The sequence below is a fragment of the Asparagus officinalis genome, chromosome 2, assembly GCF_001876935.1.
Source record: "Asparagus officinalis chromosome 2, Aspof.V1, whole genome shotgun sequence".
Classification (NCBI taxonomy): domain Eukaryota; kingdom Viridiplantae; phylum Streptophyta; class Magnoliopsida; order Asparagales; family Asparagaceae; genus Asparagus; species Asparagus officinalis.
In genome coordinates this window covers 2156859-2166881 of record NC_033795.1, presented here as the reverse complement: position 1 = coordinate 2166881, position 10023 = coordinate 2156859, and the positions used below count along the sequence as shown (strand labels likewise).

The 10023-nt window shown below is 35.7% G+C and overlaps 2 protein-coding genes across 2 annotated transcripts; one reads left to right on the top strand and one right to left on the bottom strand.

The window, feature by feature from the left end:
• LOC109829876 (very-long-chain enoyl-CoA reductase-like) lies at window positions 1332–6080 on the top strand. Its single transcript, XM_020396953.1, has 4 exons — window positions 1332–1463; window positions 1561–1600; window positions 3652–4406; window positions 5824–6080. The coding sequence occupies exons 1-4, from the start codon at window positions 1395–1397 to the stop codon at window positions 5890–5892; spliced, it is 933 nt and encodes a 310-aa protein (XP_020252542.1). The 5' UTR covers window positions 1332–1394; the 3' UTR covers window positions 5893–6080.
• LOC109829877 lies at window positions 7950–9151 on the bottom strand. Its single transcript, XM_020396954.1, has one exon. It carries the CDS (start codon window positions 8706–8708, stop codon window positions 8334–8336), a length of 375 nt encoding a protein of 124 aa, XP_020252543.1. The 5' UTR covers window positions 8709–9151; the 3' UTR covers window positions 7950–8333.

Genomic DNA, 10023 nt, shown 5'->3' with positions numbered 1-10023 from the left:
GCGCTACTTCATTGATTAGTATCGTTGCCGACCAACTGATTGATCTAAGTTTGGTTTGGTCATTAAATTGCGCACCGCTATGGTTTAGGGCGCGTTTGGGTAATTTTTTTTAAGGGTGGAAAGCTGATATTTTGTCAGAAAATGTCAGCTTTTCACTCTTAAAACCTCTCAAAAACAACAAAACAAACAGCCCCTAGTAACCCACACATTTTCTGACGAAAGTTTATGTGAATTGGCAAGTAAGAAAATTCCCCTTCTCTTGTCATGCCTATAGTGAATCTTTTTTTGATTATGTAGGCATTTAAAGATCAAAGATGAACTCTATTTTATTCCAAAATATATGTTTTTAGCTTTCCATGTGTGTAAACAATTCATAGAAACACTTGAACTTGGGTGCAAGGTCAAATTTTAACAAAATAAATGTATCTATTTACTTTTTTTTTGGTTTCAACAACAAAAAAAAAAGGGTCCTTCCCTTAAATTATAACCTAGCCAAACTTGGTACACTTATTATAAGTATACCCTGATAATGCCATATTCCTGGGAAAAGGAGGAAAATGACATCAAACTAAAAATTGGTGAGTAGGAGTTTTTACTATGAAACTTAAGTATTGCTCAAGGGAAGGAGACAGCTAACAAACCTACAACCGTTGCCATTAAAAGACCTTTATCTATAAAGAGCAGTCAGTGTTGGCTTAAGTAATTTTCTTTTCTTTTCTTTTTCTTCTTTTTTCTTTTGGAAAATTACAGATAACCCTCTCGTTTATATTAATAGCCCTCGTCTCTTTCAATTTGAGAAAAAAAAAGGGTAGATTACACTTCTCGAAATTGTTTTGATTTCGTACAAAATCTCCAAATTGTCTTATATTTCGTTTTGATCGAATCCAAACAACTTGCCGCCATAAAAGATGAGTTTGTACTCAAAATACCACCTCCAATCATAGCAAGTGACAATGAGTAATTTGTAAGATGATAAGCAATATAAATCTTATCCGAACAATCAACGCATAAAAACATACAGAGTGTTTGAACAAGACACAAGACAATTGAAATCTTCAGACTATTTCTCCCTCCACCCCTCCTACCATATGGCTCGAAACATTCGACAAAAAAAAATTAATGAAAATATAAAGATTAAAGGAAATACGTCTGCAATTTATCCAACAATTATTTTTTTAGTGAGGTTAGCTCTCCAACTTCCAACTGTTGAGTCATGACCCCCACTTAACTCCCACCTAACCCAACCCAACTGTTTGATTGGATCTCAGCCAGGCCCAGAAGCCCACTCCCCTAATAAATAGACCCAACCTCTTCACGACTTATTTCTGCTCTCGAAAAAAAAAAAAACTCTCATTGGGGTTCGCTTGAATTTTATTTTATACTTGGGTAAAATTATGAAGGTGACCGTTGTCTCTCGTAGCGGCCGAGAGCTCGTCAAGGGCGGGGTTGAGCTCAATGATTCGGTAAAGTTCTCTTCTTTTTCTTGGATCTGGTAATGGGTTTCTTTTTTTTTTTGGGGGTTTCGTGTTTTTTTTTTTTTTTTTTTTTTGGGATTTGCAGGCTACTGTCAGCGACTTGCAGGAGGAGATTCATGCTAGAAGTAAGCGATTCATGTTTTTGCTTAATTCTTTTTATTGTTTCAACTCAGGATCGTTTATCAAATGGAAGTATTAAAAAAAAACCATTTTTGGAATCAGTTTTCAATTTTTGAATGGAAATAAATTATCAATATGGTGTGAATTCAGTATGAGTAAGTGATGATGGAAGCTAGTTTGTATTCAGTTGATATTCAACAGTTGATATGTGTAGATAAACGATTACCACCATTGTCTTCAACTCTATTGTGCTCATTTTTATCCACATACACTTGTTAGGTTCCTATCTATTTGTATAATAATTACAGAAATGAGAATTTTTTGTTAACATTTATTTATATATCTGATTTCTTTTATCCTGCAAACTTCTTGAGTATCGAGTGTAAGACACAAAAACTGTAAATATGACAGTAACTTTGGCATAATTGGCATAGATTTTATAAGGTATCAAGTGCTTTAAAATTTCACTGTACCAGGTTTCTCGCTCAAGTTACTGATTTCTTTTCAGAGCTGGATATCATGTAATGTTTAGTCTTTGTAGAATATGGATGTAGGATTTGTATTAATAGTTCAAGTTTGCTTAAAATTTAAATTAAGGAGATTATATATATCTAGTGAAAATTCTTATAGTTAAAATACTTCTTTGGATCAAACAATACATCTGTATCTTGTTGTTTTCTCCTTTACAATGTGTCAACTGGGACTTATTTATTAAGTTTTTCACAGTGGGAAAACTTTTAGCAAGAGTAATAAAGTTTTGAATTTTTTATTAAATTTATAGGTGATAAAAGTATAAAACAAAGGAGGACTAACTGATGAAAACCCTTATACAATCTTGATAATGTTCACGGCTTATAATATACATATACCAAAATATTTGTAAATCTTGATGTTTATTGCATCAAGTGGATATGAAATTAATGGTTTTCAACAATAGAATATGGATTTCCTAATCCAAAATGTTCAAGGTGGCCCTAGCTAGCATTTCAGCAGAATGAATAGGGTATGGATTGGCTGATTGTTGGATCAATCATGGGCTAGCTAGTTTGATGTCCTATTTGGACGTTACAAACTTTTGTTTCTCCTTTCCGAGATCAGTTGTCTTGCTGTTGCTTACTATTCATGTGTAAGGTGGACTGAGCTCGGTGCTGAGTTTCCTGTGAGGTGTTTAGAGCGACGAGTGGCTTGCCACTTTGTTCGTGCATGTGCCTTAGTTAAGTGAAAACCTTTTGTTTGGGTTTTGGGAACTGGTTGGCCCGAATAGGAGTTTCATTGCAATTTTCAGAGAAGAGAGTAGGTTATGAGCCATAGAAGTGATGCTTTACGTACTTGATTGGTCTTGATGTCAAGTGTCTACCCGTCGCCTCTTGTAAAGGTGTAGCTCTAGTAAGGGCATTAGACTCCTTTTAGTTCTTGGTTTAGATTGTTGACAACAAAAGCAGAAAATACTTGCCGATATGACATGACAAGATCATCTTATGGACCAAGGAAATATTTTCCTCTACGTGAGAAGATGATTCAGCAATTCCTTTGTCTAACCAATGCCTAGCATTCTTAAATAGCATGGGATGATGATCAGATCGCGAGGGCTGTGGAGTGTACGTGTTAGGCCAACAACCTCAGGAGTGAAAACTGGAATTGCAAAATCATGTCATTTTCTTCTTTCTGGAGTTTTAAGTTTTCTCTAGGGCTATTCATCTCGAGTATAGTCCAACAGTGAAAAATAAAAATAAAAAGAGTTACCAAAGCTTTCCTTGCAAACTTAAATTCTTGAAAAGACTCTGTTGTGCTCGCCAAATTCTTTGGTTGTATGAGAAAAATTACAACTTTTTTTATTCATAGGCACCATTGGATTTTGCATAAGCTGCTTATTACAAAAGCATCTAATCGCTAGCTTAAATTTCTATCCAGACCTGCTGTTCATTAGAAATGCACTGTCAAGAATAGTCTCATATTACCAACTTTTGGACAACTTATTCTAAACAATTCTTTGACGACTGAACTTAATCAAATCTGATATCTTAATTATCTTAATTTTTTATATTACATATTGCAGCAAAAAAATTCTATCCTTCTAGGCAGCGTCTCACCCTTCCCCTGCAACCTGGAACCCAGGGCAAACCTGTGGTCCTCAGTCCAAAGAAAGCTCTCAAAGACTATTGTGACGCAAGTTCAAACAACCTCACCGTAGTATTCAAGGATTTAGGTGTGCAAGTGTATTATAGCACCTTATTCTTTTTCGAGTACCTGGGTCCTTTAGTTATATACCCTATTTTTTACTACTTCCCGGTGTACAAGTACTTTGGTTACAAAGGGGAGCGAGTGATTCATCCAGTCCAGACTTACGCTATGTATTACTGGTGTTTTCACTACTTCAAAAGGATTATGGAGACATTCTTTGTGCATAGATTCAGTCATGCAACTTCACCTCTCTCCAATGTGTTCAGAAACTGTGCTTATTATTGGACATTTGGGGCATACATTGCTTACTATGTGAACCACCCACTTTATACCCCTGTGAATGATCTGCAAATGAAAATTGGGTTTGGCTTTGGATTGATCTGCCAAGTTTCAAACTTGTATTGCCATCTTATTTTGAGGAACCTTAGAAGCCCAGATGGAAATGGTGGGTATCAAATTCCTCGTGGGTTTTTGTTCAACATTGTGACATGTGCAAACTACACAACCGAGATTTACCAGTGGCTAGGCTTCAATGTTGCAACACAGACGGTAGCTGGTTATGTTTTCCTTCTTGTGGCTGCTTCCATTATGACTAATTGGGCCTTTGCTAAGCACCGCAGGTTGAAGAAGGTAAAATACTACTATTTTTCTTCCAAACTATATGCTGCTTTGGCTTTTCTTATATATTTTCACATCTTATGAGCTATATAAACAACAACAACAACAACCATGCCTTTATTCCAAAATTTTTGGGGTCCACTATATGAATCGTGTTCTCCCATTCAGCTCTATGAAGCTCCATTTGCTCTCATAACCTGTATCAAATCCTTCTTAATTGTTTCCAACTAAATTCTCTCATCACCGCTCATTTTCTCTCTTTTATCTCTTCATATACACAAGTTCATCATAACGTTCTCGTTTCTTTTTTTTTGGTCAATAAAAAAACTTTATTCATTCACCAATATATGAAATGAGAGTACATCAAGATACTCATAACCTGAGATTACAAACTTAACAGGCTACTCTATATATTTACAATGACATTATCCACTCTCCCTTCAACCAAATTTGTGCTATTAAGAACTATGTACAGCATGTTGATCTTTATTTCCCTAAACAACTGATCGACACTTTTGCTCTTATTCTTGAAGATCCTGTTATTTCTCTCAATCCAAACACTATATAGTGTTGAAGATAGAGCCATCCTCTTGATTCTTTGCTTGTACCCCTTCCCCCTCAAATTGTGACAATACCAATTCATAATGTGACTCCACACAAGATCTCCATGTAAATTTCAGCCAATCCATCACAAGCAACCAGACATCACTTGAGTAGCAGCAATCAAAGAATAAGTGATCTCTGCTCTCCTCAACAGCTCCTGCACATAAGCAGCAAGTGTTGCGGATAATTATTCCCCATCTAAGTAGTCTATCTTGAGTACGCAGTCTATTTTGCACAGCTAACCAGCTCACAAAGGAGTGCTTAGGATGGCATATTCCCTCCCAGATTGTGCTATGCTATGGTACTATGCTTGATGCAGGGGAGAGAGTATGATAGAGCTCAGACATCTGAATTTTTGAATTCCTGATACAGGAACTAATCATTTGCTTCAGATTTTCAATACCTCCACTGAAGACTAAGGCTTTGTCTCTAGTTTTTAGGATCTGTTTCCACATCCATAATTCCTGATACAGGAACTAATCAAAAACGTTCTCGTTTCTGCCAACTCATTATTGCACTTTCTTTCTTAGTTGCATAACGTTTTTTATCCCTAAATCATTGTTGGTGTTATAACTATCATGTTGAATTTTTCCTTCGATTTCATTGATATTCTACGATCACGTAGGGCTCCAGAAGCGCACCTTCATTTTAGCTATGCAAATACAAGAATCGACCTTTTCATGCTATATGATCCATATCTCTCTGCTTTCAGTTTCTTATATCAAAAAAGTTTGTAGAGTCTCTCTCATGCATTCTCCCATAACCTTGCTATTTTTTATTTCTTCCTTTTTTAGTTGTTGCTTACTCTGGAATCATTTCTCTGCAGTTGTTCAATGGCAAAGATGGAAGACCTAGATATCCACGACGATGGGTGATTCTTCCTCCTTTCATCTAAGGAGTAAAAAAGGTCTGCTGATCCAGGGGTTGATCAAAATTTGCAAAACCTTGTTTACTGTAGCACTTTGCTCTGTACTACAATTATTCGGATTGTATTAAGTAGCATGCAAATGCGCACGTTTCAGTTTGGTATTCTTGTCAGATCAAGTTAATCAATTATGAAGTTTCTAGACTAATTCTCTGAAAGTTACTCACCCCGCCTGTTGTCGATGCAAACTTGGTTTCAGTTGCTTCAATTATTATGACCATAGGCTTCGGATCATTTTGTAAAATGCCTGGATTTTGATACATCTGCAAGTTGATAGCCTGCATGAAAAGCTGTGGATGCTGAAACAAGTACAATCTGGTGACTGGATGCTAAGCGAAAAAAAAAATGCTTCTCTTCCGTATGAACTTTGTTCCACTTGCTGGCATTCCAGGTTCCTTTAGCTTTCTCTTTTCCTTAATTATTAAATGGTGTGTCTTTCTTCATTATTACTCAGTCTAATGCAATGATGATGGTAACCATGCCAGCCTCAACTCTTTAATTATCATGATTTGGTGGCAGACTTTAATCTAAAAACTGAATGTAAATATGATGATCCTTACAAAAACTTCAGAAATTTGGTCGCAGGAAGAAGCTCTGAGTTAACTTTTCATGATAAGCATAAAGATGAGAAATTTAGGCATGCTTGCGATTTTTTGCTCCGTCACTGATTTCAATTGCAGAATTTGGTGTATCCGAACATTTAAACATGATCGTTTTTTATTTAACATAAAAACATCAGGCTTTGGTCTATAAAAAAATTAAAGACACCTAATGTATCGTTGTTGCAGTAATGACCTCTGAGTTTAACTCTCATAATAAGCTTAAAGATGAGAAATTTAACCATGGTTGCAATTTGCTCCATCACTGTCATGAATTGTTATATTACTGTAAATCTGTAAATCTTTACAGTAAGGGGCTGTTTGGTTCGTTTTCTAGATATAGGAAAATGCATTTCCATGTACGAAAACACAAGTTTTGAGTTTTTTAAACTTTTCCAAGAAATAGATTGTTTCGTTTTGGTTCGCACAAAAAAAATGGTGGGAAACCAATGTATTTATTTTTCTTGTGTTTGGTTCGCATGGAAAAAAAAAGGGAAAATTTTTGTTTATATGGCAAAAAGCCGATGTGGCTGTAGTTTTTGTCGATTTCACATGGTTGAGGAAGGAATTGGTGGAGAGAAAAAAATCTGATGTGGCGGCGATTTTCACCGAGTTTCCCTTCTTCAACCCTAGCGAACCAAAGATGGGAAAAAAAACCTACGGAAAGCTTATATCCTACGTGGTCACGAAAAATCTGATGGGGAGGCTGTGTAAAACTTTTCCACCGAGTTAAAAAACGAACCAAACAACCCCTAATGTAACAATTGAACTACCAAGAATCACACAGATCCCAAGAATACAGCTGCTGTGGATATGGGTCACATTCCCTCATCTTTTCCTATGTTTTGTGGGCTTGTTCAGATTCTAGAACCCCAAAAGCAGCAGTTCTGAACTCAACAATACAACTGAAGCGGAGCAGAAAAGGGCAAATGTATAATTAAACCAAACTTTTACGTATGTACATCAAAATAAAGCAAAAGAGGAGTATAGCTGTGCAATCCATTGCGGAGTCTTTATTTTCCTTTTCTAAAGCTATAAAGGAGTAAGTAACCTATTCAAGAGGCTAAAGATGTTAAATTTTCTTTATGAGAACAAATTAATTTGATCCAAGGACTTGTAAGCTTCATTGTATTTACAGCTGTGACAGCGGTTCTCTGAAAATTCTTCATGAAGACAATAGCTTTAGACTGCAGTTTGTTCAAGTTTAACATCCAAAGAGGAGAGAAACAAATACTTGTTTAGAAAGCTTCATAACAAAGAGAATCCTATGCACTCAAATATGAAACCTTTTCTTCTTTTTCTTTACAAATTAGGTGCATCTGTGCTGGATATTTCTCTGTACGTAGTTGTCCTACCCCAACAAGCCAAATACCACAAAAAATAAAAAAAAAGGGTTAAGAACAATAACAATAACAAAATAAGAGAAAATTGATCAAAACAATCCAAATATATACATAAAGGATTAACCTATATGCAAAAGGTTAGGAGGCTATATTTTCTGCACATACACCAACTTCAATTCTTCACCAAGATAATATCCTTTGCAAACTCTAGAAGAAGAAAGAGAAACTAATTCCTATTGACAAACATAAAAACTTCTATTACAAAGAGAATCCTATGGCACTCCAAACATAAAAAAAAAAACTTTTCCTTTCCTTTACAAACCCAAATATCAAACAATCCAAAAACTAAAAACACACACACAAAAATAAGATAAAATTGATCAAAACAATCCATTATAAATCATTAAAAAAAAGGAGAAAAAAAATCATCTATCTCTCTGTTTAATTTACGTGAACACACAATATAAAATCATTCATTAGCAACGATTTCTTCTTTGACCTTCTTGCTCCTATCGCCATCATTGATCTTTGCAGCAAAGATCAACTCCACGTCCTTGACTTCAATGAGGCAGCAAGCCTTCCTCTTCTTGCACCGTCGCCGGAGAGAAGCCTTCTTGGGCGCCGGAGGGCATTCAAGAGCAACCGGAATCCGGTGGCTCGGAGAAGTTGGTGTATGATAACCATCATCATCATGATCATGACCATGATCACTATCAAACCTCTTTTCTTTAACTTGAACTTTCTCTTCACGCAAAGAAGAAGAAGAAGATGATGAGCTCTCCTCTTTCTCTTCTTTAAATTGCATTGGCCTTAAAGGAGAGAATAATTGCAGTGAATTTGACATCTTGATGAGAGAGAGAGAGAGAGAGAGGTCTAAAGATGAGAATAAAGAAAAGGAAACGGAGGAAGAGACAAAGAGAAGGAAGAATGTACAAGTCCCTTGTTGTTTTGCTTCTCCCTCCGTCTCTTTATGTGGTTTGTATTTATATTAAGGGTAACAAGAGTATTTACTGCAAATAAAGTTGTGGCTTATGGGGTTTTAATGAGTTTTTAATGATGGTTTAAATTCTTGGGCTTTTAAGGGGGGTTGATTTAACGACGAGGGGCCGTTTAGAATTTGGAGGGAAACGGTTGGGAGAGGGAGAGAGACTCGGTCCTGGCGCGTGTGCACCGAACCTGCAGGGTTTAATGTAAATACTTTATTTATATGATTTGGGATTATGCTTGCATTATTTGCTAACCATCTTAATTAGTTATTATTTTCTCAAGGGGGGTATACCGTTTATAACGGTGAATATACGAGTATAATGTTGAATGCAGAGCGTAATAAAATTACATGAGATATGACAGTAAACGCTCGCATGTCAAAAGAAAGAAGAATTGCTTTGTTTTTCTATAACTTCTTTCCTTTCTTTTTCTTTTCTTTTTTTTTTTTCCTTTTTCGGTTTTTTAGTTATTATATGCTATATAAACACTTAGTACATTCCTTTTTTTGTAGGGACCATTCAACATTTTAATTTGTGTGATGACGGTTAAGGCTTGAGAGAATGTGAGGGCATTGGATCCTTTACCATATCTTATCTCAATTTGTGCCAAAACTTTCCACCAGTGACCGAGGCTTATTGAACCACGTGGGTTGATGTCGAAAGTTTATAGCTTGTTATCTCTTGGCTAAGTAAAGTGTGGACATCATTAATCTTACATTGTTATTCTTGTGCATTGGACTAGTATTCTCATTCTACATTATACATGTAAGAGTAATAATAAATAAATAAATACTGATTTCTTAGGTGCTTCATAAATTTGATCACTCTAATTTCTCGACGCATCCCGCGCAAGGTTGGAACCCATTATTTTGAAGCGAGTACGAATTCTATCGGAACGTTTTACGCTATATGAAAAGATCATGAGATACAAAGAGAGATATGGGACAATTTAGAGATTTTATTATTTCCTTTGAATGGCTTTGAACATCTCATAGGTACACGATGTTTTGATAAGATACCACTCCTTCTGAAGCTTTCGCAAAATTCTCATCAATATTAGATGCGAAGTCTATAAAAGATGCCTTTTTTTTATTCAAAAACCTTATTCGACTTTAGTTGAGAGAGAAGTATAGGAAGAGATGTAAATGGAGGGAAAATATTATAGGGACAACT